The following is a 27,625-nucleotide window of genomic DNA, read 5'->3' as shown; positions in this document are numbered from 1 at the left end:
AATATCTTTTATTATTATTATTTTTTAATCACAACTCTTTTTTTTTTTTTGAGACGGAGTTTCACTCATGTTACCCAGGCTGGAGTGCAATGGCGCGATCTCGGCTCACCACAACCTCCGCCTCCTGGGTTCAGGCAGTTCTCCTGCCTCAGCCTCCTGAGTAGCTGGGATTACAGGCACGCACCACCATGCCCAGCTAATTTTTTGTATTTTTAATAGAGACGGGGTTTCACCATGTTGACCAGGATGGTCTCAATCTCTTGACCTCGTGATCCACCTGCCTCAGCCTCCCCAAAGTGCTGGAATTACAGGCATGAGCCACCATGCTCGGCTGCATTTACTTCTTTATCATCTATTTCCCATAAAATGTAAACTTGATGAGAGTCAGGATCGTGTCTGTGTTGTTCACTGCTGCTTTGTCAGTGCCCAGCACAGGGCTTGCCATCTTGGTAGCTACTCAGAAAACATTTATTTTTAAAGTTGTTTCCTGTCCATCGTTTCTGATTCTGTGTGTCACCTTGTCTTACCTTGCTTCTCTTCCTCTAACATCTTTTACCATCTCATTTCAGGCCTCATTTCTTAATTCCTGAATTGCTTCAATAGTTATTCTCTGAGGCTCTGTGTCTTTTTCTTCCAAGCTATTGTCAGGCAGGTGCCCAAGAGTACCAGTCACCACATGTGCATAACACTGAAGAATGTATACAGGTTTCTTTCATGTCCATTGCTTTAAGTATAAATTTGCATGCATGGCTTTCAAATTTTTCCATAGGAGAAATTATATTGTTGAGAGAAAAAGCACAGGACTGTTCATTAAAGGCCTAGATTTTAATTACCTCCTGGATGTTAATTTTCTCATCCATAAATTAAGTCAGGCTGAAAATAAACAGAATAATCACCAAGACATCTGTCTAGAATTTTGCAGTTTATAGTGTGTTTTCCATTTCTTTTTTTTAACTAACTGGACTTTTACAGATCCCTAAGAAGAAGTTAGGCGGGTGCTGTTTTCCCATTTTACAGAAAAGAAACTGAGGTTTAGAGAGGTTACTCAAGCTCATATATCTGGAGTGGCTGTTGGCTCCCAGACATAGGTTTTCCAACTTCAAATCCAGCCCTTCTTCTAACATCACACTGCCTTTCAACTCAAGATTCCTTCTGGCTATTAAATTTAGATTCTCTAATCTGTGTCTAATATAATCCAATGTAATCAATTTTATTTTCCTTCTGTTTCTAGATAGGAACTCAGGGTACAGAAGAACTAGTATCTACATATTCACTCACAGCCATGTTTTTGTGCTGCCTTCCTCTCCTTTCCTCCCTCTGCTCTGAGGTCTGGTTCAAGTTCTCACTCTCTTATGAAGACCTGAATGACTGTCCTGTGGTAACTGCATGTATGTCTCATTCTCTGACTTCACCCAGCATATGTGGCTTGTACTTGAAATTATTTCCTACTGTCTTGTAATATCTTCTACACATTTTGCACATGCTAATTTGCTTTCATCAAATAGATTATAAATTAGAAAAACTTGGCCTCATGTTGCTCTACAGCATTCAGCACAGCTAAATGCTGGAAGTAAGCTAGTGTTGATTGGTTTCATTAGATTTCTTAGTTGATATGAGAGAATTTTTTTGACCTTAGTGAATTAGATAGATGGAAGCCATAGGTAGATAATGTTCCTTGCTTCCCTCTTTCTCTCCCTCCATCATCCTGTTTCTTTCCTCCTCTTCTACTAGCACATGCATTCTCTTTCTGTTATTTAATACCTTAATTACTATTATTCAGGATTAAGGGTTAAATAGCTGCTGTGGTCTATATTTTGCTGAATTTTGGTGCTGCTATCTAGTCTTCATCTCTGCAGAAAAGGCTGGTAAAAGTCATTTTTTTTTTCTTTTTGAAATAAAATATTTATAAATGCTTAAGAACACTGATAATCATAATACTTCCCTCCTGATGCTGTGAAGGGAAAGCTATAAATAAATCATCCTGTCTTTTCAAGAAACAGCAGAAAAGTGGTTGGAGTAGATTTTCCTCCTGTGACTTTCTACAAAGCATTTGGGAAAAATCCTTACGTCACTAGATGCAGCAATTAAGTCAAATTTCTAGGGCTATTGGCAGGGCAAAGAGGATAGTAACCTATCCTGGAGGTCACTGGGCAAGAGTCTGGGTCCAGCAATCAGGCTAAGCTTCAGCCATAGCGAGATGAGATGGTCATGCCTATGATGGGACTGCAGGAAAATTAGGAAGGGATTCTTTGTCCCAAACTATTTCCTTCATATAGCCTTAAGTTCCACACCTGGAAGATTAGATATATTTATTACTACTTTAAAAATATCAGTTCCTCTGAAAAGGTTAAGGAGTGCTTGATTGGTCCCACCCTGTACAAATACATTTGAGAGTTTGTCCCAAATAGCCCCATTCAGGCAGCTTGGTTTATAATACTGGGTTCTCAAACTTGGCTCCCCACTGGAATCATCGAGGGAGATTATTATTTAAAAACTGATGCCTGGGTCCACCTTCAGACATTCTGATTGCTTATGGGGAGTGCCCTGGGCATCAGGATTAAAAAAAAAATTCCCCAGGTAATTCTAATATGCAGCTAAGCCTGAGAATCACGATTTTATGCAGAAGAAAGTTGTTCTGGAATGAAATAGGCCTGTTTTAATCCCAGCGTGATGCTTGCTAGCAGTGTGGCTTTGGACCAATTTGTTTGTTATTTAACCTCTCCAAGCACTTATTTCCCTCGCTATAAAAGGAGAACAAGAATATTGTCCATTCAGAGTTGTTATGAAAGGTAACACAATGACTCATATAAAATGTTGAGCAATAATTATGCACTCAAATCTTTCTTTTTCTTCTACCTAGGAATGTGGATTTTCATGAGCAGAGGAGTGTTTGTCAGAGTAGAGATCTTTGTATAGTATGGAGAGAGGAGAAACCTGTGTGGGGCACCAAAAGCCTGGGAATTGAAGGCAGAACACTGGGAGTCTTTCTCTCTCTCTCTCTCTCTCTCTCTCTCTCTCTCTCTCTCTATCTCTGGGCATTGAAGGCAGAACACTGGGAGTCTCTCTCTCTCTTTTTCTCGCTATCTCTGGGCATTGAAGGCAGAACACTGGGAGCCTCTCTTTCTTTCTCCCCCCTCCACCTCCTTGTGTGTGTGTGTGTGTGTGTGTGTGTGTGTGTGTGTGAGACGATGAGGGGCAAATTACCAAGAGTTGTAAGAGTGGCAAAACAAGTGGATCATACAGATCCAAAGAGAAATTTGGTTCCTGCTCTCTCTTAACTAGGGCTTTCCATGTCCTAAATTGTTCTTTGTATCTTTATTTAAGAAATAATTAAAACTTCACAGCTTAAGGAGTGTCCGGATTCCCACATCCACAGCCACCGGGTAGCCTGCCTTCTTCATTCTATGTCTACCTGAAATCTCTTGGTTTTCCCAGAATACTGACCTGATCTTCAGAAAGAGGGACTGTGTGCACCGGGATGGGCTGCCAGGGTAGGATGGGATTCCAGATGCTGTGACCCTCTGGGGGAAACAGGGCTGCCAGGTTCGTCATAGCACTCATCAAAGTCCGGTCAACATCTGTGCTTCGAATATAAACCTAGAGTAGGAAAATCAAAGCAGAAGTGAACATAAAGGGAGCATGAGGTTTTTTCTGCAGAGCTGCCAAGGTATTAGAGAAAGAACAGGACATCTGCAGTGAAATATGACAGACATTGTGGTAACATCAGAATCATAATACTTGTTAAGGAATGAGCAATATTATGATCATGGTACGAAGGAACCTGGTTGGCCAATAGTTGAATTGACAAATGAGATCAATTAAGCTGTGGCTACTTGTTAAGCCAAAGTATTTATTCAACTGTTCATAAAATCTTGACTCATAGTCACAGATTTTTAAGAAAAAGTAGCATAAAGAAGAATATATTTGTAAACAAGATCTCTGACTTGTATAAGTTTCTTGGAAAACAGGCAAAGCACTTTTATATATGCAGAATTATTTTAATTCTTTCAAAGAAAAAAGTTCCTACTCTTGGCTCCCCAACTTGCCTGTTCATGTTTGTAGGACTCATTCAAGAATTTTCTGTATCTCTTTCTTATGTACTCTCCAAGTTCATAATGCTGCTCCATGCCCAGCTACGGGAAAGAAAAAAAAAGCAAAAATTAATGAAAGTAAGTGCAATCATTCACATTATCATAAAAATTTGTTGACTTTTTTCATATATGTGTAGAATGAACAATGGTGTGCTTTCATAGTTCCACAATAATGACACATATTTAAATAAAACAAGAGAGCTGTAGTAATCTTTAGTTACAGTTCCCTGACTCTCTGAGAAAACTCATTTATCTTCATTAGCACTTAACATAGAGATTTGCACATAGTAAGTGATTAGTTGATCATTGGGTGATTGATCTGATTTAAGTTCATCTGATTTAAGTTCATCTCTGGTGTAGTGGGATCCTTGTTGGTAGAAATCAAATTGATAGAAATCAAATTGATAGAAATCACTTGATAGAAATCAAATTCTTAGGCCCCACCCTTGATCTACTGAACCAGAACCTTTGGGGTTGAAGCTCAATAATCTTTTTTAAACAAGCTTCTGATGGACAGTAATCACTAAGATGCATTAGCTCAGTGGTTCACAACCATTACTGTGCATCAGAAACAAAATTATCTGGCGGTGCATGTTGAAATGCAGATTCCTCAGCATGTCCATCAGAGATCCCAGTTCATTAGTTCCTGAGTGGGGTCCTGACATCTGCATTTTAACAAGTCTCCCAAGTGATTCAGATGCAAATAGTAGACCACCATGCTTTGGAAACCCAGCATTCAAGTTTGCCTTTAATCCAGAGCCTTACTAGAGCTTTGGGTACTGGAGAGGAGGCTGTCACTGTGCTTGCTGCTTGGTCTTGGTCCCACTTGTCATTTGCTTGTCACTCTTGTCATTTGCTTGAGCACCTATATAATCATCTCCCATCTAGGATGGGGATGAGGTGGGAAAGGAGTAATGTACCATGACCTGAGTAGTGGAGAAGGAGGTACTTTAGGTCTAATTGTGTTATAACTTAAAGTTTAAATAGTCATCTGCATAAAGCAGTGATTTTCACACTTTAGCATGCACAGAATCACCTGGAGGACAGGACTCATTAAAACACAGATTCCTGGGCTTTAATTCCAAAGTTTATGGTTCACTGGGTATTGGGTGAAGCCAGAGAATTTATATTACTGACAAGTTTCCAAATGATGGTGATGCTGCTGGTCCAGGGACCACACTTTGAAATCGCTGATCAGAGAGCCGTCACCTTATGATTATGCAGATTAAAAGTACCTAGACAAGACTGGGTGGTAATTCTAGCACTTTGGGAGGCTGAGGCGGGAGGATTGCCTGAGCTCAGAAGTTTGAGACCAGCCTGGGCAACATGGCCAAACCCCGTCTCTACTAAAAATACAAAAAAATTAGCCAGGCGTGGTGGTGCTCACCTATAGTTCCAGCTACTTGGGAGGCTGAGGCATGAGAATCACTTGAACCTGGGAGATGGAGGCTGCAATGAGCCAAGATCAAGCCATTGCACTCCAGCCTGCAGGGACAGAGCGAGACTCCATCTCAAAAAAAAAAAAAAAAGTACCAAGACAAGGGTAGGAATAATCTGAGCCCTAGAACCTTGTCACCTCAAACATGGTACATGTAGCAGTACCATTGTCATCCTTGGGAGTACATTAGACATGCAGAATCTCAGGTTCCACATCAGACCCGCTGAATTATAATCTGCATTTTGAAAAGATTCCCAAGTGATTCACTTGCACATTGAAGCTTGAGAAATACTTCCCTAATAGAATAGATTCTTGGGTAATCAAGGTTCTTCAGAAGAACTCAGATTCTGCAGCCTAGCAGAATCTTTTGTTTTTAATGGAAAAACATAACAGCAGAACAGGAGTCTATACAGAGCCATAGGTATTAAGAAGCAAACCTGAATTTTTGTAACCTCTCATTCAAAGAGACAGAAGATGGGTAAGCTATGGTGAGAAGAGCTCTGACCTAGGAGACAGAAGATGTTGGCCTCAAATAGCCCGTTGGAGTTTTCTCCTCTATGAAATATAGTCAGGGCAGTAATTCTCAGCCTTGGCTACACATTAGAGTGAACTGATCACCAAAGAGCTTCTAAAAATCCCAGTGCCCAGGACACATACAAGACCAATTAAATAAGAACCTCCCAGGCAGACATCAATATATTTTAAACCTCTCCAGATAATTCCAATGTTTGGGCAGGATTAAGACCCATTAGTTTTGGAGACATTCTACCCTAAAGATTCTTTGACATTTTCTTAATATATTTAAACAGGTCAGGACAGAAGCAATGCACCTAGCCTTGTGGCTCCAAACAGAAGAGTCTTTCAATCTTATAAGCAAAGGGAATAGGGCTTTGGAACAGTGACTCAAGATGGTTTTGCTCCCCAATTCACCTTCTCCTTAGAGATGCTCTTCAGAAAGGCTCCCTGTGTTTATCTGACCACTTATAAGGTCAAATCCCAATATATCCAGCTGACAAGAAATCATATTCTAATATCAGCACTTTGGGGAATCATGTTTCCCAATGCTGTTGATTCAGCTTATTGATTATAATTACTACTTGGTTCTCTTCAGCATCTCTAAGCTCATATAGTCTTTGTTCATGCACATCTCTTACACTTAAATAAAGTCAGAAGGGTAAAAAAATATCAAAACAGACAATTCTATATACATTTCCCCTTGAGACTCATCAACATCTTTTTTTTGAGATGGAGTTTGCTCTTGTTGCCCAGGCTGGAGTGCAATGATGTAATTTCGGCTCACTGCAATGTCCACTTACCAAGTTCAAGTGATTCTCCTGCTTCAGGCTCCTGAGTAGCTGGGATTACAGGCACCTGCCACCATGCCTGGCTAATTTTTGTAATTTTAGTAGAGACAGGGTTTCACCATGTTGGCCAGGCTGGTCTGGAACTCCTGACCTCAGGTGATCCACCTGCCTTGGCCTCCCAAAGTGTTGGAATTACAGGCATGAGCCACCACAATTGGCCTCATCAACAATCTTTAGCTAAAAGTCCAACCAACCTGGGTGAGTTGGCCAAATCCTTGTGGCCATGAGGATTCCTTTATGGGGTCAGTGGGAAAGGTGTCGATGGGACTTCTGTCTCCATGCCGAAACACCTGAAAATAGATGTGAGACGGTGATGTTATAAACGTCACTTGGGTGTTTTGCTTCTGCTAATTATAATAGATTTTTCTTCCCCCAAATCATTGGCTTTCAACTTTGGCTTTCCATTGTAATCACCTAAGGCATTTTAAAATATTCTGAGGACTGGCTGTCAACCTTAGTGATTTTTATTTAATTAGTCTGGGATGTGGCCAGGACATCAGGATTTAAAACATCTCCCTGGGTAAATCTCTGGTTAAGAACCACTGTTCTAAGCTCACTAACACTTTCACTGTGTTTCAGGTAGCGTAAGAATCAAGATGATCAGCCCTTAGAAGGCAGGTGACACATACATGGAGATCAGTTTGTATATAAATAGGACAGAAAGAAACATAAAGAGTACTGTAGACAAACTCTGATGAGAAGTATTCCTCCCTTAAATATGATTACAGTAATAATGGTATAACTTTTTTTTTGATACCAAGTCTGGCTCTGTTGCCCAGGATGGAGTGCAGTGGTGAATCCTGGGTTCAAGCGAATTCTCCTACCTCAGCTTCCTTAGTAGCTGGGACTACAGGTGCACACCACGATGCCCAGGTAATTTTTATATTTTTAGTAGAGAAGGGGTTTCGTCATGTTGGCCAGGCTGGTCTCGAACTCCTAACCTCAGGTGATCCACCCACCTTGGCCTCCCAAAGTGCTGGGATTATAAGCGTGAGCCACCGTGCCCAGCCATTATAACATTTTATGTATAACAAAAATAATAGATTTTTAATACCACTTAACAATTTGTGACCATTCTGAGTCAATGATTTGTTCATTTTTTGTAGGTTAGGAGTAAAAGATTGCAGGTAGGGAGGTTAGGAAAGCTAATCTTAATACTTTAATAACATACTTCTCTATTTGTGCCCACCTCATGCTATTGTGATTGCACATTTCTCTTTGGGAAGAATAGTCTGGACTTTTGAAATCTTGGTGCTTTGATTCTAATATGCTTTCTCAGTAGAATATCAAACCAAACACAAAGCTATCTTACGAGCAAAAGATAAGGAAAGAAAACCCCCAAGAAGTACAGGATGAAGTCTATACTGATGTCAGCAAATATATATTTTTTTCATTTTAAAAAATATTAACCCTTTATTTAAAAATAACCCCTTGCCGGCAACCTCTTTACCTGCAGATATGAGAACTAGGACTCGCACATCTAACAACACTTGCTATTTTGAAACTTCTCAAGAGCCCATGTCTTTTATTAGTGATTAATCACTCCCTCAATTTTTCTCAATACTTTGTCATTAGAGCTACTATCTTTCCCATTGTGTGAATGGCTATAGGAAAAAATCCATTCTGGACTGGGTGACGGGCCATGTATAGGGAATACATCTTTTTCAAAAGGGCCAAAAGGCTAGGTGATGATGCATCTCATCACCTGGCTCCAGGTCTTGATTCCTGGATTTAATTAAAATTCTACTAGCCTTTGGCAAAGAATAGGGGGCTGAGAAGTAGTAGGCACCTGGCTGGGGGCATGAATCTGCGAGAGACACCATCCTGGCGAGGAGTTTCAACAAATGGCTCCTCTCCTGAGTTAGTCTCTTCCTCCTGGGTCTCTCCTGGTTTCGCCTGGGCTGTGGTAAGTAATGGAGCTGTGAGTTCCTGGATGGTGACACGATCCAGGATCTTGAAACTCGTGTCCAGTTTCAGGGGCTGGCTGCCGCGCTGGCACACAAAGCTCACCTGCATGGTGCTGTTGTTGGACGTCTTAGACCCTTCCATCCCTCGGGAACCCGGAGCCCGTCACCCAAGTCCGGTCTACCGCGGGGGCACTGTGGCCTCGCGTCGACCCCGAAGCGAGGGCCCCAGAACTGCCATCGCTCTATCTTCAGCGACTTCCCGGTCCGCCCAGCAAATATTTTTAATATAGAGAAGGCTGCATAACACCTTGATTCATCTGGGATTACCTGTACCTGTCACTTATCCTACCTGGCTAAGATGTTCCATTGAAAAGTAAGCCAAGAACCTGCTGTTCTGAAATTCTGTAAAACAGTTTAATAGATATTGAATAAGGAAACAATGTCAGATTTTAATCATTTTTGAGAAGAAATTCCAAGAAAGTGGGAGATGCTTGGGTTGTGTGTCTAGTATCTGAGGAAAACAGATCTTACGGCCCCCTAAACCAGTGAGAAATTAAAACTGTAGAACAGTCTACAGAAACAGGGCAATGGTGCAATAAATCTTAAGCAATCATTTTGGTCAGGTGAGCAATTACTGTCATGAATGATCCTCTGAAGGCAGGAAGAGCAGCTGCATATTTTTTTGTGAGCACCTGCAATTACTAGTCTCTAGGGGCGACTTGGTCATGATCAGAAATGACTCTGGTTAATCATCGATGCCTCTTTCCACAACTGAAGTACATTTTAGACTTTTTAGATCCTAGGTAAATGTGTCTTTGAATAACTAAAGTTGTTATATGGTTTCAATAAATTATAAACCCCGCATTGTTTAGTTTCTGGGGCTTCTCAACCTTAGCATTGTTGACATTTGGGGCGGGATAATTCTTTGTTGTGGGTGCTGTTCTGTGCATTGTAGAATGTCTAGCAGCATCCATAGCCTTTACCCACCAGATGCCAGTAGCATTCCCCAGCTGTGACAGCTGAAAAGGGCAAATTTTCTGCCCTTGGGGGCAGAAAATCACCCCAAGTTTAGAGCCACTGAGTTAGCCAAAGAGAAGTCAGATGAGAAACATTGTAATAAAATAATTTACAATGCTTTAACTGCAATGGTAACTTCTTAACATTTTTTGAACACTCGCTTTGTCCTGGAAACTGTGCAGGAAACTTTGTTCTGGATATCTATGCTTCTCACAGATTTAATCTTCTCATTAGTTCCACAAAGCAGTTACTATTATTATTTCCATTTCACAAATGATGATGTTTACCTTAGTTAAGTGACCTGTCTAAACTCACACAGCATGTAAGTGGTAGAGTTGATATTCAAACACAGGCTATTCCTCCAACAGCAGCATACTTAACCACCTGTGACAGGTTCACTTCTATATGGTCACACTCCTCAGAGTCTCACCAGCTAAATCTGAATGGTCTGGGATCTAATGCTTCTTTATTAACTCTACTCAATATACTCTTTTCCTCTAGGATTGGAAGACGGGTGTGTGTGTGTGTGTGTGTGTGTGTGCGAGAGAGAGAGAGAGAGAATGTGTGTTTTGTATAGGAAAAAACCAAAACTTTGATACAGAAACTACCCCGAAGGCACCATGAACTATGTATATAATTGAAAGACTAGAACTGAGATTATACAACTAAATGACAGAATGGCCTGAGAGAGAAAAACAAGTGTGGTCACCTTAGCTGAGTGTGTTTTAAAGAGCAGAGAACTGAAACATAATCATGAGACTTGGGCAAGCTTTCTCACTCTGGCCCATACTCATAAATAATTGTATTCCCCTACATTTCAGTAGGTTTTAAGTGTTTCCTAAGTGTTTAAGTGTTGCTCAAACATGCTATGAACTCTTTGGAAGGGATGTCCCAGAGAAACACTTAATAAACCATTCCTCACCTCTGGGGCTGGAAATCAAAATGTGTGCACACACCCCTCCCCCAGCCAAATGTGAAGCTGGCATTCCTTGAGCTTTTGAAGTTTCAAAATTCAGCTGGAGTCCTTGGACTATGCCAAGGCATTCTTTTAAATCTGTGGTAGAGCAATCTTCCTAATTGCTGCTCTACCAATTATTACCTCTGTTTTCAGTCCAGCAATCATATTCTATGAAATCTTTTAAAAACCTAACACACCTTTTTAGCAATTAGGATTATTTGCAGTAGTAGTGGTAACTGTAATAGAAAGACATTTAAGATAATAACAATTCCTTACATTTGTACAACCCTCCATGGTTTGTAGAATTTTCCCCTGCTATCTCTTTTAATTATTACATCCCCTTGTGAGGACAGGTTGGTACTACTGCTGCACTGAGCAAGTAAGAAAACTACACAATCGAAGAGATTGTGTAACTGTCTAGTTCTCCTAATTCTCATGATACGTGGCCCACTGTTTCCCCATTGCACTACAATCACTTCACCCTTTTAAATCACAGTAACTGTTTTTAAAAGTACTTTTGGTTTGGTGCCCCCATGAATGACCCTGTTCCACTGAATCTGCTAAACAAATCTGGAACGTGGCTTACGGTGTGGAGGACCTGGTGAGTACAGTCGAGGCTATATCCAGTCCCTCTCTCCATTCAGCAGTCACATGCTCTTTTATAAAATATCAATCAGAAGTCACTTAATTGCTTAGAACCCTCGAATGTCCTTTCATTGTATTAAACATTCTTTTGTGGAAAATGTAAAGGGATACAAAAGTGGAGATTTTTATCATGAGCCCACCACTGGCTCCAATAGTTATCAACTTGTATGTGGCTATTCTTGTTTCTTTTATATCTGCATCACTTTTAGACATTATATCATGTTCTGTTGCTCCTTGCATAAATTCAGAGTCCTTACAAGGGGCTCTCAAGATCTTACCTGATCTGGCCCCTACTCACCTTGATATCCTCACCTTGATGTCCTCAGCTTACCCACATGGGCCCCCTGGTGTTACATCCAATATATTAAGTTTGCTCAAGTCTCAGGGCCTTTATTCTTGATGTCGTGTCTGCTTTGAATGACTCAAGTCTGCTTCTGTCAGCATACACACCACTCACTAATTTCAGGTCTGTCCTGAAAATTTGACCTTTTTTTCTTTTTTATAGAGATGAAGTCTTGCTGTGTTTACCAGGCCTGTCTTGAACTCCTGGCCTCAAGCTATTCTCTTGTCTCAGCCTTCCAAAGTGCTGGGATTACAGATATGAGTTGCTGCATCCAGCCTCTGGTACATATTTTTATAAGCCAACAGGATCTTTCCCTGTTGTTCAGACTGGAGTGCAATGGTGTGATCCCAGCTCAGTGTAGCCTCAGACTCCTGTGCTCAAGTGATCCTCTAGCCTTAACTTCCCTAGTAGCTAGGACTACAGGTTCATGCCACCATACTGCACTGATTAAAAGAAAAATGGTAAAGACAGGGTCTTGCAAGGTTGCCCACACTGATCTTGAACTCTTGGCCTCAAGCTATCCTCCCACCTTGGCCTACCAAAGTGTTGAGACTATAGGCATGAGCCACCACACCTGGCCCTAGCTCCTTTTTTATGACTCTTATGTAATTATCAAGGCAATATTATATGCCTTATGGGTAATTTGGGGGATTCAAAATATGAAAAGTAAAGAGTCTGACATCTGGTGTATACTCACAATGTGATAGCTATAATTGCAATTTTCACTTCAATAGAAGTGAAAAAATGGTTTACAGGGCTTAAGAAATTCATGCCTGTGCCCAAAGGTATTTTTTAAACATGAACAGTGATGATGAAGTCACATAAAAGGTAGTAGTAGTAGTTTATTCTAGTCAAACTGAAGGAAAGGAGCAGTACATTGATGGATCAGTAAATCAATGAGTTAAATCCAATTCATTCTTGGAGTCACATTTTGACTGTATAGTTCTCCAATTTTTATTGGACCGGGGCCTGATGCTGGAAAGAAAGCTCATCAAACTTAACAGAGATGTGTCAAGACTTCATCCTTTTGAGGATAGAGGGAATAAATTTAAAAACAATCTGACATTTTAATTAACTGGTTATATGAACATTATAAAACACACACAGGGGTAATTGTGTTAGTATATTTATATTAATAATAGTTAACAATGTTTGCAACATTTCCCAGAGAGACTTATGAGTACTTTCTTCATATTAACTCAATTAAGCCTCACAATAACTTCATTAGATACTATTATCTTCATTTTACTGATGATAAAACAGAGGCACAGATAGGTAAAGTTACTCAACCAAAATCACAGATAGTAAGGGGTTGAGTTGGCATTCAAACCCAGGTGGTCTGGTTCATGAGCCTGCATTTGTGCTATATTATATTGTGTAGTACAGAATATTATCACATTCCTTTTTAATAATTTCAACTGTTTAGTGACTTTTATGTATTCTATTCCCATAGCATTGTTGTCTTTCCAGTAACCCAAACTAGAAAACTCAGGGTCATTTGGTTTTTCTTTCTTCCTTACATTCAACCCACAGAGATTCTGCCTTCACATATTTTTAAAAAATTATCCTTTCTTTCCAATTCTACTGCATTCTGACCCAACTCAGGTCTTCATTATGCTTTGCCTAAACTGTGTTAGTAGCCCCTCAGCATTCTCACCTCCAGCTCTACCCCTCAAGCCATACTTGACACATAGAAATGTGTTTATCTAAGAGAAAACAGGTTAGAATTTACATATGGGGAAGACTTAAGTACAAACAGGCTATGTAGTTAACTTAAGGCTCTAGTAGAGATGGTAACTATTTACTATCTCTCTTCTCTTTTCGTTGCTCCCTTCAAATTATGCATGTGCACCTATTAAATTTATAAGCTCAAAAATAATAAAGGATGATCTAGAAACTCAAGGATATTATGCTAAGTAGCCAGTTACAAAAGAACAACTACTGTATGATCCCATTTATGTGGCATGCCTAGAATAGTCAAATGCATAGAGACAGAAAGTAGAATGGTGATTGCAAGGGACTGGGGAAGGGAGAAATTGGGAGCTATTGTTTAATGGGCATGGAGTTTTGATTTTACAAGATGAAAGGAGTTCTAGAAATGAATGGTGGCGATGACAGCACAAAAATGTAAATGTACTCAATGCCATTGAACTGTACACTGAAAAATGGTTAAGATGGTAAATTTTATGTTATGTGTATTTTACTATGACAGAAAAGAAATATTAACGATCATCTAGATTTTATACAAATAGTTGGAAAGCTTCTGTTTTAGACTGATGACTTCTGGCATTTGTATCGTGGTTCACATGTTTATATGTATATCATGTTATTTCATCCTAAAGACAACTCTATAAAGTGGGAAGCATAGTTATGATCATTATCCTCAACTTTATTTTTGGAGAACTTGAAACTCAGCTGGATTAAATGACCTGCCTGTGGCAAAACCTGGTCAATAATGCTGGAGCTTGACTTAATGAAAATTCGGTGCTTTCCTAGGTGTGACTTTCAGCTTCTATTCTAGCAAACAGCATTAGAAAGTTAATAACAGGCCTATTTCCTGAATGATATTGCTTAGGTTTTCTTCTAGGGTTTTTATGGTTTTAGGTTTTATGGTTAAGTCTTTAATTCATCTTGAGTTAATTTTTGCATAAGGTATAAGGAAGAGGTCCAGTTTCTGTTTTCTGCATATGGCTAGCCAGTTTTCCCAACACCATTTATTAAGTAAGGAATCCTTTCCCCATTTCTTATTCCTATTAAATAAGGAATCCTTTCCCCATTGCTTGTTTTTGTCAGGTTTGTCGAAGATCAGATAGTTATAGATGTGTGGTGTTATTTCTGAGGCCTCTGTTCTGTTCCATTGGTATATATATCTGTTTAGGTACCAGTACCTTGCTGTTTTGGTTACCATAGCCTTCCAGTATAGTATCCGCTATTTCTCCAGCTTTGTTCTTTTTGCATAGGATTTTCTTGGCTATACAGCCTCTTTTTTGGTTCCATATGAAATTTAAATAAATTTTTTCTAATTCTGTGAAGAAAGTCAATAGTAGCTTGATGGGAATAGCATTGAATCTGTAAATTACTTTGGGCAGTATGGCCAATTTCACTATACTGATTCTTCCTATCTATGAGCATGGGATTTTTTTTCTATTGGTTTGTGTCCTCTCTTGTTTCCTTGAGCAGTGGTTTGCAGTTCTCCTTGAAGAGGTCCTTCACGTCCCTTGTGAGTTGTATTCCTAGGTATTTTATTCTTTTTGTAGTAATTGTGAATGGAAATTCACTCATGATTTGCTTCTCTATTTTTCTGTTATTGGTGTATAGGATTGGATTTCCAGCCTTAAGAATGGGAGTAGGAAAGAACCTGAAGGACTGCTGTCCCTGAAAATGTGTTCTGGCTGGTGTCATTTGAATTTGCCCCACCATAATGTGAAAGTTACCCATTCCAGTGGATAGATTATGTGCTGAGAATTTGGAGGCTACTTTCATCAAGAATGTCATATTACTTGATTAAGAATTCTGTTTGAAGAATGTCAACCATGAAGAATGAGAAGAGTGTATACCTTGTAACTCATCATCTCTTTCTTTGTAAAACTCCGGTGAAATGAGATGGAATTTTTCCGCCTTAGATCAGCTGAACTTGTGGTTTTTCTCTGGCTTAAAGGAGAGAGGATGTTTTGAAATGACAGTTTTCTATTTCTAGATGAAATAATGTGATGCATGAAATAACTTAAAAAACTCAAGTGGTGGCCGGGAGTGGTGGCTCATGCCTGTAATCCTAGCACTTTGGGAGGCTGAGGCAGGTGGATCACCTGAGGTCAGGAGTTCTGAGACCAGCTTGACCAACATGGAGTAACACTATCTCTACTAAAAATACAAAAAATTAGCCAGGCGTGTGGCAGATGCCTGTAATCCCAGCTACTCGGGAGGCTGAGTTAGGAAAATCGTTTGAACCTGGGAGGCGGAGGTTGCGGTGAGCTGAGATGGCACCACTGCATGCCAGCCTGAGCAACGAGTGAAACTCGATCTCAAAAAAAAAAAAAAACAAAAAAACCAAACTCAAGTGGGTGTGTGTGGGAAACGAGTGGGTATATAGATGAATCAAGGTTGCATGGGTGATAGTTTTTGAAGCTAGTTGATGTATACATCCAGATTCACCATACTTACTATTCTTTCTATATAAAGTTAAAAATGTAAATTTTCTCAGTGTTTTCTGTAGGACACTGTGAAAAAAAAGAGGGAGGTGAATGCTACAAAGTTTTGAAAACACTGTTTGGGAAACACTAGATTTTTTCTCCTTGAAAGCCACAGTGTGTATTAGCATATTAAAGACTGAGGAGTAGTTCATTAAAGAGACCTTTTAAACACAGTTTAACCCAGTTCTATTCCCAAAGCTAACTTGACTATTGAGACTGATTTTTTCCCATGCACACCTGTTAACAACTTGTCAAACTAGCATTTCATGGGACAAGGCACTTCAGTTAGTCTGTTTTTTTTTTTGGTTTTTTTTGAGATGGAGTTTCGCTCTTGTTACCCAGGCTGGAGTGCAATGGCGCGATCTAGGCTCACCGCAACCTCCGCCTCCTGGGTTCAGGCAATTCTCCTGCCTCAGCCTCCTGAGTAGCTGGGATTACAGGCATGTGCCACCATGCCCAGCTAATTTTTTGTAGTTTTAGTAGAGACGGGGTTTCACCGTGTTGACCAGGATGGTCTCGATCTCTTGACCTCGTGATCCATCCGCCTCGGCCTCCCAAAGTGCTGGGATTACAGGCGTGAGCCACCGCGCCCGGCAGTTAGTCTGTTTTAAAAGATCATGGTGTGACTGTTCACAGAGAGAACAAGAACCAAGGACAGTTTCCTGCTCTCTCTGCCAAGAACGGCTTTTCAGAATTGGGGAAGATTTATTTTTCTTGGATCACAGAGGAAAAGCAAGGGAACCACCTGCTGATTCAGAGTCAAGCTAATCCAGCAAGCCTTACAGGGGTATCTCAGACCGGCTCTGGGTGCTGGGTTATACACACACAGCAGGAAAATACCATGTCCAATGATAAAGGGAAAGGCATCTGGGGTCAGATAGTCTGGGGTCAAATCCTGTCTCCACCATTCCATCTGTGTGACCATGGGCAAGTTGCTTAACCTTTTTGTGCCTCAATTTCTTCATCTATAAAATAGGAATAATACGTTTTACAAAACTTTATAGAATGGGATTTGGCAAACAAAAATACAGGATGCCAAAATATTGCATGGGACATACTTATACTAAAAATTATTTGCTATTTATCTGAAATTCAAATTCAAATGATCATCCCATATTTTATTTAACAACCTTACTTTAGAGGATTGTTGAGAGGCTTATGTGATACAATTCATACTGAACACTCAAACAGTGCCTTGTATGCAGTAAGCACTCAATTGACTATTGGTTATTATTAATATGACTACTTTAATCATGGTTATTATTAATTCTGGTTCTCCTAATAATTTTCTAAGAATTTTCTCATTTTTATAATTTAACTACTTATAATCGAATACTCTCTTTAGTCAATAAAAATAAGAAACCGATGTTTTCTGGCTTAAGTACTTAGTTGGAAGTTGTTTTATAAGGACCAAGAAAGATGTATTAAGTTGCCCTTTATCTATCATTAATGGAAGGAAGCCGTGGTAGGAAAAAATAGTTAACACCAGCTTTGTGCAATATTCGTTATTTTTTTTAGTTCTAAAAGAGCTAGCTTTGTATTTTGATTTTCCTTAGGAAATAATTAGCTTGTAGTCCCTGAATACAGGAAACCCAAAACAATTTGGGAGTCAAGGGAAGTTAGCCTGGGTTAACTTGGGTAAAATACAGAGGAGGGAATACACCATGTACAGTGAGCTTGGAGTAACTTGGAATTCTCAGAGGATTGCCACTCAATCAGCTTGTCACCGGTTTGCAGTATTACAAGCGTGGCAGATACAGTGCAATTTCTACAGTCCCTACACTTCCTTCATGTGCACATTAGCAAGAAAGCTATTGACAGAAGTACAAGCCTAGCTCGCATGGGGTTTCCTAAAGAAGGCACACAATATTATATATGTATATGTTTTTTAGTACAGAAGTCTGACAACTGGTGAATCATTTGTAAATAAATTAATAGTATATTTCTCTGGTTTTCTGTCATTGTTGACTTATGACCTAGTAAAGATTTGCTGGACTATAAGAGTCATGATTCAGATAAGCACATGGCTATCATATATTTTGTAGAAAGTAAAAAGTTCTGAATATCCCATGCTGAAAAATATGGAACTTTAATTTTTAAGGAAAAAGTGACTTTCCTCCAAATTAAAAAAATAATTTTTGAGTATACTTATAGAAAGAAAATGTACCTACTTATCAGCCCACTTTCACTGTCTGGAATAAAAAATGTAGGGAAGAGAAAGAAAACAAGAGAGGAAAGACAGGAAGCAGCTTAGAGGGAGAGAAAGAGTGAAACAGGGAAAAAAAGATACAGAAACAGAAAATCAGACTCTTAGGTAACGTGATGAATCCCTTCACTTTGCAAACCCTCTTTCCATCTATTTTCAAACAATGTCAATAGTATATTTTCTTTTCCTGACATCACGCATCAGCCTCCCCCTCCACTTTTGTTCATAACTGGTCACACGTACCAATGATTTTAATCGTCAGCTAAATCTATATATCAGGAAGTCATCCTAAAATTCCGAATTTAGATTCACTTTTATGCTTCAAGGCTGTTTACAAATATTTGTTCTAATTTCCTGATAAACAAAGGTGAAGGGACTACTTAATTCGGAAAATAACTGTTTTTTGGCTTGCAAACAAATAATCATTAAATTGAATGAAGCCAGCTTAGCTCTTAGTACATAAACAGCACCAGCTCTGGCTTCTTCGTGACTGGTATGACTGTCAAAAGGAATCTGAATTCAAGGCGATTGTAAAGTAAGTAAATAAATAACATTAGCAAAAGCAAATAAAAAGCAACCCCTAAAAAAACAGCGACCTAAAAAATAGACCTTTTTGTTAGGACACGTTAGGTCTTCATTAAGAGGAACTTGCAAAACTTGATTATTCACTTTCTGAGTCTGAACAGAGCCTGGTCTCCGGGGGAACAATCCAAGGATAAAATGAAACCTGACACTTGCCTTATCAGTCTCTGCTGGGAACACACTTTTAAGGAAGAAGCAATGAGAAAAGTTTACTTACCAAAGTCACAAACTTCAACTCTTTGGCTAGTACACCTCGGTCTAGCCAGAGAAAAAGCAGAAGCAAGAAGCTAGGGCTAAGGCTTGCTGCCCTGGCCACGAGGAGGGGCACAGCTCTCATGCTGAGGAGCGCTGTTTCTGGCAGGAGGTAGGAGGAACTGCTACCACTTCAAAAGCCTGTAGGGGGTAAGCTGTTTAATTAAGGGATTGAAAGGGAAGGAGGAGCCACACTCATAAGCAGTAAAGTTTCCAGGAAGCGTAGGTAGGGCAGGTTTGGTATGTAAATAACGCCATGTAATTTTTGAGCTGAGGGAGATCACAGTTTCCTTCATTTAAGTTAGGACACCAAGGCCAGGAGCGGAGAAAGCTGTTGCTCAAGGTCACAGAGCATGATAGTAGACATTTCTAGTCTTGTTTTCAGTTTACTTTTTTCTTTAGATGGGGTATGATACAGCATTGACTTTGTGCCTGTCACTTGGGGAAGGGATCTTCGCCAAGTGGAAACCTTAAATTCTTAATCTTTTGGGAGTCAAAGTTGTAGGAAGTGAAATCTGGAAGGAAATAGAGATATTGACATATTTTGGGCATATTTCCATGACTACTTTTTCAAAAACTCTCATGTAACCTATAGAGGTATTTTAAATTAAAGAAAAAAGTAAGAGCAAGTTTATTTTGAAAAATTTTAGTCACACCTTAAGACAATTGGAGATTACCTGTGGCATCTAAAAATTAGGAGTGGAGGTCCCTTTCCAAACTGACAGAGTTTTTTAAGAAAGCAAAAAGCCCAAACCTACAACTCTATGTAATTAGTCATCAACTTTGGCCATAAGCCTTACATTCTGAGTGAATTACATCCTTACCTCTCCAGCTATGATCTCTTTGGGGATGCCACAAAAGACTATCTAGGCTGATGGAACTTTGCTTTCCATTTTCCCAACTGTCAGTTCCATCATAGGCTAAAACAATACAACCTTGAGGTGCACATTGAGATTTTGCAAGATTTGGGGTCAGAGCTGCCTGTCATGATAATTTTACCCTAATGGCAGAGGGAGTACAATGGTTTACCCACAAGTTGTTTCCTGGTACACTGTGCTTACCTGTGACAGGAGGATTGTGTTCTTATGTGATCATAGGATGTCCTGGAATGTGGTATATGGAAGAGGTGTTGCTTCTTTTGATACAAGGAAATATGTGCAAATAGGCTAGACGTGGTGCCTCACACCTGTAATCCCAGCACTTTGGGAGGCTGAGGCGGGCAGATCACTTGAGGTCAAGAGTTCGAGACCAACCTGGCCAACATGGTGATATCCTGTCTCTACTAAAAATACAAAAATTAGCCAGGCATGGTGGTGGGCACCTGTAATGCCAGCTACCTGGGAGGCTGAGGCAGGAGAATCGCTTGAACCCGGGAGGCTAGGTGGCAGTGAGCCAAGATCACATCACTGTACTCCAGCCTGGATGACAGAGTGACACTCTGTCTCAAAAAATAAAAAAGTGCAAATAATAAATGCATGTGTGATTAGGATTAGACATTCAAGGGAACTTACAGCCTTCTCTTTGCCATTACATTCTCCATCTGCCAGTCCACACTGTCAATTTTAATGGGTAAGATTTTGAGGAAATGAGTGCCAGGAAAAGGAAATAAAAATTGGGAGGTTTTCCAGTCCAGGGCACACATGAAGTTGATACATTAATCCCTGCTGTGTGCACCAGGCAATCTAAGAAAGGAAGCTCTAGCACTACGTACCATTCACAGGTGAAGTTCTAAACCACATTCCTTAAATTGTCCCAGATGCTTGATTCTGTGGAATGTCTTATTTTTTCAGCTGTCTGCCTGGGTCCTTGTTCTGTCTCCTTCCTTGTCTCACTCTTAGATTGGTGCCTGGAACTATTTTAGCAATAGCCTTAGACCTTCCTGATGATGACCGATTCTTTAATCTACCTATGCCATGTTGCACTGGTTGGGTAAACCCTCTTCCTGACCCAAATCCTAATTTTTCTGTGGTACCTCCTCTGGGCTCCTTTTAGCTCTCCAAGTGAGAATGGCAACAGCAATAAAGTTTTCTTTGAGAGAAAACCAGAAAAAGGCTGCTTGAATCGAATACATCTCAACTCAAACTTAATCCAAGTTTATACTTCTATCTCAGTCATCACCCTCACTTCCACTTGATTATCAGGTTATAAGGGGAGGAGAAGTATTCAAAACCATAAATGTAGAGTCTTGAAAAACCTGAACACCATGAAATTGAGTCTAAAAGATCTTCAACTCAGATGGAACCTGTTTTAGAATGTTCTGTGGCCCTTTGAACTTTGAACTCAACAAAGTCTTTGCAAAGACATAATGGTCATCTGGGATAAATATAGTATGTATTAGTCCACTTTCATACTGCTATGAAGAAATACTTAAGACTGGGTAATTTATAAAGAACTTTAATGGACTCAAAGTTCCACATGGCTGGGGAGGCCTCACAATCATGGTGGAAGGTGAAGGAGAAGCAAAGGCACATCTGAGTAGTGGAGGGCAGGTGCCCTTTATAAAACCGTCAGATTTCACAAGACTTATTCACTATCACAAGAATAGCATGGGAAAAGCCCTCCCCCATGATTCAATTACCTCCCACCAGGTATGTTTCATGATACAGGGGGATTATAGGAGCTATAATTCAAGATGAGATTTGGGTGGGGACACAGCAAAACCATATAATAGTAACATCAAAAGTGAGATTTGGAAAAACACTGGGAAGTCTTTATGTAAGAGTGAAGGGTATCAATTTTCCATGATTAGTAGGACTTACTGACTGAATCACTTGTGTACTCTTATTGTACTTCTTTATATGTCAAGTGTTCAACCTCTAATGAGCTGTTCTAATGAACAGTGTTATAAAGTTCCATAAATGGAGCAGGTTAGGATTTTTGAAAAGCAGACCCCCCAGATAGAGATTTGCATGGAGATTTGCATGGGGGAAGTTTATCAGGGAGTGCACTCAGGATTAACACCATTGCGGGGAAGAGAAATAAGCAAGGTTGGGCAGAGGGAGAAGTTGATTTGTAATGCAATATTATTGAAGACCTTAGCTGACCCTGTTACAAGTTCTGAAGATCAGAGGCCTTTCAGGGTTGTCCTGAACTAAAGTGAGGGTGCCAGACCTTTTTTATTAGTCAGTCATTGGATGCAGTCTACCCCGATAGGGAGTATGACCATGGATAAGGCAAAAGTAGACTCTCTCTGACAAAATAATTCCTAAAGTGGTTGCTAGCTGAGTGATGTGCAAACAAATTTCCAAGAGCTGGGAGCAGTGAATCCTTCAGTTCATGAGGAAGAACTTGGGCAGTGTACCATAGATGCTATGATGATGAACACTTATAGGAAAAAAATTTGTGACCCTTAATAGATCACAGCCTATGAAAGCACTAAATATGCCTCTGACAGTAAGAGTCTGAGCTGGAGGTGAGATCCATCAGTAAGTATACGGCTGTTCACCACCATCCACAGGGAAGACTATGTTTAACCTGGCTTCTTATGGCCTTCATAATTGTATTATTTGATTCTTGGGGCCTTATGAACTACGGGCACTCTCATATTGATTGAACAACTGTCAACATAAAGGCAAATGATTGCATCAGAGCCTGTTACAATGCGAATTGCTTTGAGGCAACATTTATTAAGATGGCTTTAGAATAAACATTCTCCTCCTCTCAAACCATCATTTTGTGGGATTTTTTGTTGACTTCAACATACAATAACTATTTTATTGGTTGATATTTAGACATACATCCCCCCATAAAAACAAAGACTGTATCATAAGAATGTCATCAAAGTAAGGCATATGTACCTAGGGGATTCATGAAATGGTCTAACACTTTAAAAAGTAAAAAAAGTGTTAATTAAAACTTTTATTTCTGTTTGTTTTTTTAACTTAAGAAAGAAAAAAAGATTTACAATGGAAATTTATTCACAATGGACTGCTTTAAAATGGACTATTATTTGGCCATTAAAAAGGGATCCAAGAACTGATACCTGCTACTACATGGATGAACCTTTAAAATATTAGTCTAATATTGCTTCTAAATAGACTACATATTTGTATGATGCCACTTATATTAAATGTTCAGAAAAGAAAAATCTTAGGAAACAGCCTAAGCCTTTTTTAAGATTGCCTAGGACAGGGGTAAAAGGAGGCGGAGGGTGATGGCTAAGGGGTATGGGTCTCTTTTCGGGCTGCTAAAAATACTCTAAAATTGATTGTAGTAATACTTGTACAACTCTGAATATGCTAAAAATGATTGAGTTGTATACTTTAAAGGAATGAATTTTATGACATCTGAATTATATCTCAATAAAACTGTTATCTAATTTACCACAAAATTAATATTCTAATATTTAACATGAAAATGGCAATAGAAGTATATCCTTAATAAATAAACATGTATCTATTACATGTAACACTGATGGAGTCCATGATTGAACCAGTTTGAACATTGCTAAATTAATATTAATTATAAAATATTATATATATATATATAAACTTAGAGTATCAAAGTTATCTATTCCTGTGAAACAAATTAACACAAACTTAATGGTTTAAAACACACATTTCTTTTTCCTGAATCAGGAGTCTGTGTATAACGTAAAAGGCCTTTCTGTTTAGGGTTTTTCATAAGGCTCAGATCAAGGTGTTAGCCAGGCCTGGGATCCTCTGCTAGCTCCTGTAATTGTTGGCAGGAATCAGTTCCTTGCAAGCTTGCTTGAGGCAGTTCCTAAATTGCTGGCTGCAGCATGGAGGCTGCCTTCAGTTCCTTGCTACCTGGGCCCCTCCAAGAGGCCTATTTGAGTCATCAGAGCATGCAAGCTAAGGCAACCGAGAAACTTCAGAGATCATCTTTCCAGGGCTTCATAAAATTTATCATCTGTAAGAATTTCCCGGAAAGCTTCATAAAATAGACTCCTGGCCTCACTCCCAGAAATTCTGATTCAGTGGGTTCAGGTAAGATGAGGAACAGTGTCCTGCTAAGACTTAATGGTGCCTAAGGCAAAAGGCAGAAATCATTAATACCAATCCCCTCCTTACAAGAAGTTCTGATATGTTGTTTATCAAGAATTGTTTAACATTAATTTTTATTTTTTAAAATTTTGCCTTAAAATATTCCTTCTTTTGCTTACAGGGTTTTTGGTACACCTTAAGTGTTGTGCCCAGATGAGTGCCTCTCTCACCTCACTCTAATTCCCAGCCATGACTCTAAGAATGGGAAGGCTGGAGATAACATACTTTTTCCTTTTGCGATAAAATGATCTAACTTTCTCTGATTCTCTCTACAAGCAAATGCAGGCTTGGATGAGATGAATCCAGCTTTGGCTGACTGTACTAAGACACTCAGGACTGAATGGGGGTCAGGACTTTTTATCTGTTAGACTGAACAGAGTTGATCTCCAGCTACTCCTTAGGCTGTCATGACTTGCATAGAGCCAGCCCCACTCACGCTTCCTGTGTGTAATAAAGCTGCTTTTCTCACAGTCAGGAGGCAAATGTTGGCCTATTGCTATTTCACCTTTAATACAGGCTTACAGAATGAACTTACAAAAATATGATGTAATCTCATTTTGTATAAAGGTATATTGAAGCAAAGACTGAATAGAGATGTGCCAATATTTTTAATGGTGATTTTTTTTGGGGGGGGGGTTGATGGGATTATAGGTGTTTTAATTTTCTTCCTTCTGCTTTTCTTATAATGAATAGATATTTTGATTAAAATCAGAAAACAAATTGTAAAATATCTAGCATTAACTTCATGATAATTCTCATTTGAGTGGGTATCAGAGTTATAGAAGGTAGGCCTAGAAAGAAATTCACTTCATAGCGCTGTTCACCTGTCTTCACATGGGCCAACACCTAAGCCATTGAAGAGACAACTTTTTCTTTCTTCTGTTCCAGTTGCTGACCCTGCCCCCTCCTCTTTTGTTTGATATATCTTATTTTAAACAGATAACTTCTTGTAGTAGAATGAAAGCACAAGAAAACACAGTAACTATTCAGAAAGTCCTGTTTGTCCTGAAGAATTTCCTAAATCAAACCAGGTCAACGGCCTATTAAACATATTTCACCACACCTAGGATAAAATCCAAAGCCCTCCATGGTATATAAGCTCTGCTTAATCTGGATCCTGTGATCTCTTCAACTAACCTCTCATCAGGCTTCTTTTGCTCACTCCATTCTAGCCACACTGATCCCTTAGATCTCAAATGAGCTACATGTGCTTCCACTTGATGCACGTTGCATTGAGTGTTCCATCTGTCTGGAACACTATTCCCTCAGTTGGGCTGATTCTCTCACTTCACCTCTTTAGATGGCTTTCCTGGAGCACTCCAGTTAAATGAGCAGCTTCCCCAGCAATCTCTATCATACCATCCTGTTTTATTTTTGTTATAATGCTTTAAATATCAGATATTATGTTATATATTTATTTTTTGCTTGTTTATTGTTTGCCTCCCCCATAAGAATGCAACTCCATGAAAGCAGGAACTTGTTTTGTTTACTACTTTGTCCTCATTTCATAGAACAATACCTGACACATAGTCAGGGCTCAATAGGTATTTGTTGAATGAATGAATAAATTTTTAGTATAAGCATCCTTACGTATCAACCCTTTATCTACAACACATCAAATCAAACAAAATATGCATATATGTACATATACACATATGTATACACATATTGTATACATAAAAATCATATATATTTTGTGATATATATATATACACACACACACACACACATATATCCCAATGTGTTTTGAGATTTCCTTGTAATATCTCTATGGTATTTATCTATTTATCCCGTTACCAGAAGGATGGGCACTTTATCTGCTTGGATGACTTGCTTTGGATAACTAGTCATGCCAATCTTTGTCTTCTGGTTCTGTGACTTTCAAAGCTTTGTGATTTTCTAAGTCTTCTTCAGTAATTTGACTGCTGAGCCTAGACTCCCTGCTCTTTTCTGTCAGTTGGTATGTGTTCTGGGAGAATTAATCTGCTGAAGGAGAGACATTTTTGAATTCCATATTTCATCAGAAAAATTAACATGTCTTCATTTGATATAGCTGTTTATTTTAATATAAATAAAATTTTAAATTACTTATCATGGAGTACATACTCTATGATGATGTTACTCCCACCTCTCTACCACACACACACACACACACACACACACACACACACACACACTACTGAATGTGTCATCTAAGATAAATATGCCCTCCTTTTGGAAGTATGGCAATATATTATCCTCAAAGGGGAATTCAAATTACTGTAAGAAAAAAATGGGACCCTTTGTGACTCAAAGCTTTGTGATAAGGCATTAGGGCATCCTTGTTACGTCATAGTAAAATTAGTAATGTTTTGGCACTCAAAACATCCTAAATATATCCATTTTATCTCATTTTATGTATTTTTTACATAATAAACTTAATAGAGTCTGACACGAGTGGAAACTGAGTAACTTGACATTCATACTCTTTATCTAAAACTGCTTATTAGAAATAATGTGGAAGACAGAACCATTATTCTTAGCATGAGAAAGACAAAAATACTTCCCTAACATAATTTTGGATTATTATATAGATAGAGGAAAGAAAAAGATTTTTGTAGTCTCAATTTTTGAAAATGAAGTAGTGGCTTTCTTATCTGTATTAAATAAAATAATAATTATTGTGATAATGTACAGACATTAATGGATTTGATATTAGTGATTTGATTAGTGATATGGTTTCCACTTTTTTCCCCACCCAAATCTCACATCTGAATTGTAATCCTCAATGCTGAAAAAGGGGCCTGGTGGGAGTTGATTGGATCCTGGAAATGCAACTTCCCTATTGCTGCTCTCATGATAGTGAGAGAGTTCTCACAAGATCTAGTGTTTTAAAAGTGTATAGCACCTTCCCCCTCACTCTCTTTCTTCTGCTCCCGCCATGTAAGACGTGCCTGCTACTTCTTTGCCTTCTGCCATGATTATAAATTTCCTGAGACATCCTCAGTTATGCTTCCTGTACAGCCTGTGGAACTGTAAGTCAATTAAAGCTCTTTATAAGTTACCCAGTTTCAGGTATTTCTTTACAGCAGTGTGAGAATGGACTAATCACATCAGATTATAAAGCTACATAGTTGTTTCAGTCAGAAAAGTCTCATTCAAAGGGAAACCACAGAAATCGCTATTGACCACTTCTTCTCAGTCTCAGCAAGCCTGATGGAAGACTAGGGTTCTGTAGCTGGAGAATTTTAAAGTTAGTGCTGCTTCTAGCATTATGAAAAATTAAGGTCAAGCATCATAAAATACACCCTGAAGTATCAGTCGCTAAAATATGCTAATTACTTGATTTAAAAAATACCTCAGCCTGTAGAAGGTTTATCAAAAATATGTAATTGATGAACATGCTTAGTACCACGTTTTCACTTTACAAAATTATTTAATCCACAAAACAATGATTCACATCAAATGACTACCAGTCCATCTTTCTCCAGGTTCCCTGTAGAATAGAGTTACTGTGTTCAATCCTAAATCATCAAATTTACTGTACTTAATTCTGTGGAATATTTTTTTCTGAGTTAGCCTATTTAGTTGAAGAATTACTGTAAGACAGTGATTTTCAAAGTGTGGTTTGGGGGTCCTGAGAGCCT

The 27,625-nt window shown here is 39.0% G+C and overlaps 1 protein-coding gene across 2 annotated transcripts in view; it reads right to left on the bottom strand.

Moving 5' to 3' along the window:
* ACP3 (acid phosphatase 3) overlaps nucleotides 1-19,168 on the bottom strand; it is a 50,322-nt gene extending 31,154 nt beyond the window's left edge. Inside the window, exons 1-4 of one of the 2 annotated variants that reach the window (XM_017505693.2) lie at nucleotides 18,959-19,168; nucleotides 7,088-7,183; nucleotides 4,047-4,133; nucleotides 3,445-3,597 (exon numbers count right to left, since the gene is read on the bottom strand). In XM_017505693.2, the coding sequence (XP_017361182.1) occupies nucleotides 3,445-3,597; nucleotides 4,047-4,133; nucleotides 7,088-7,183; nucleotides 18,959-19,078 (456 nt within the window). In that variant the 5' untranslated portion in view covers nucleotides 19,079-19,168. The remainder of the gene's footprint in view (nucleotides 1-3,444; nucleotides 3,598-4,046; nucleotides 4,134-7,087; nucleotides 7,184-18,958) is intronic. The other variant, XM_017505694.2, reaches the window with a different exon arrangement.
* Between the last annotated feature and the right edge of the window lie 8,457 nt (nucleotides 19,169-27,625).

This window comes from Cebus imitator, unplaced genomic scaffold (genome assembly GCF_001604975.1).
Source record: "Cebus imitator isolate Cc_AM_T3 unplaced genomic scaffold, Cebus_imitator-1.0 Scaffold340, whole genome shotgun sequence".
In the NCBI taxonomy this organism is placed as follows: domain Eukaryota; kingdom Metazoa; phylum Chordata; class Mammalia; order Primates; family Cebidae; genus Cebus; species Cebus imitator.
Note: the sequence above shows the minus strand (reverse complement) of the source record. Positions and strands in the feature narration are given on the sequence as shown.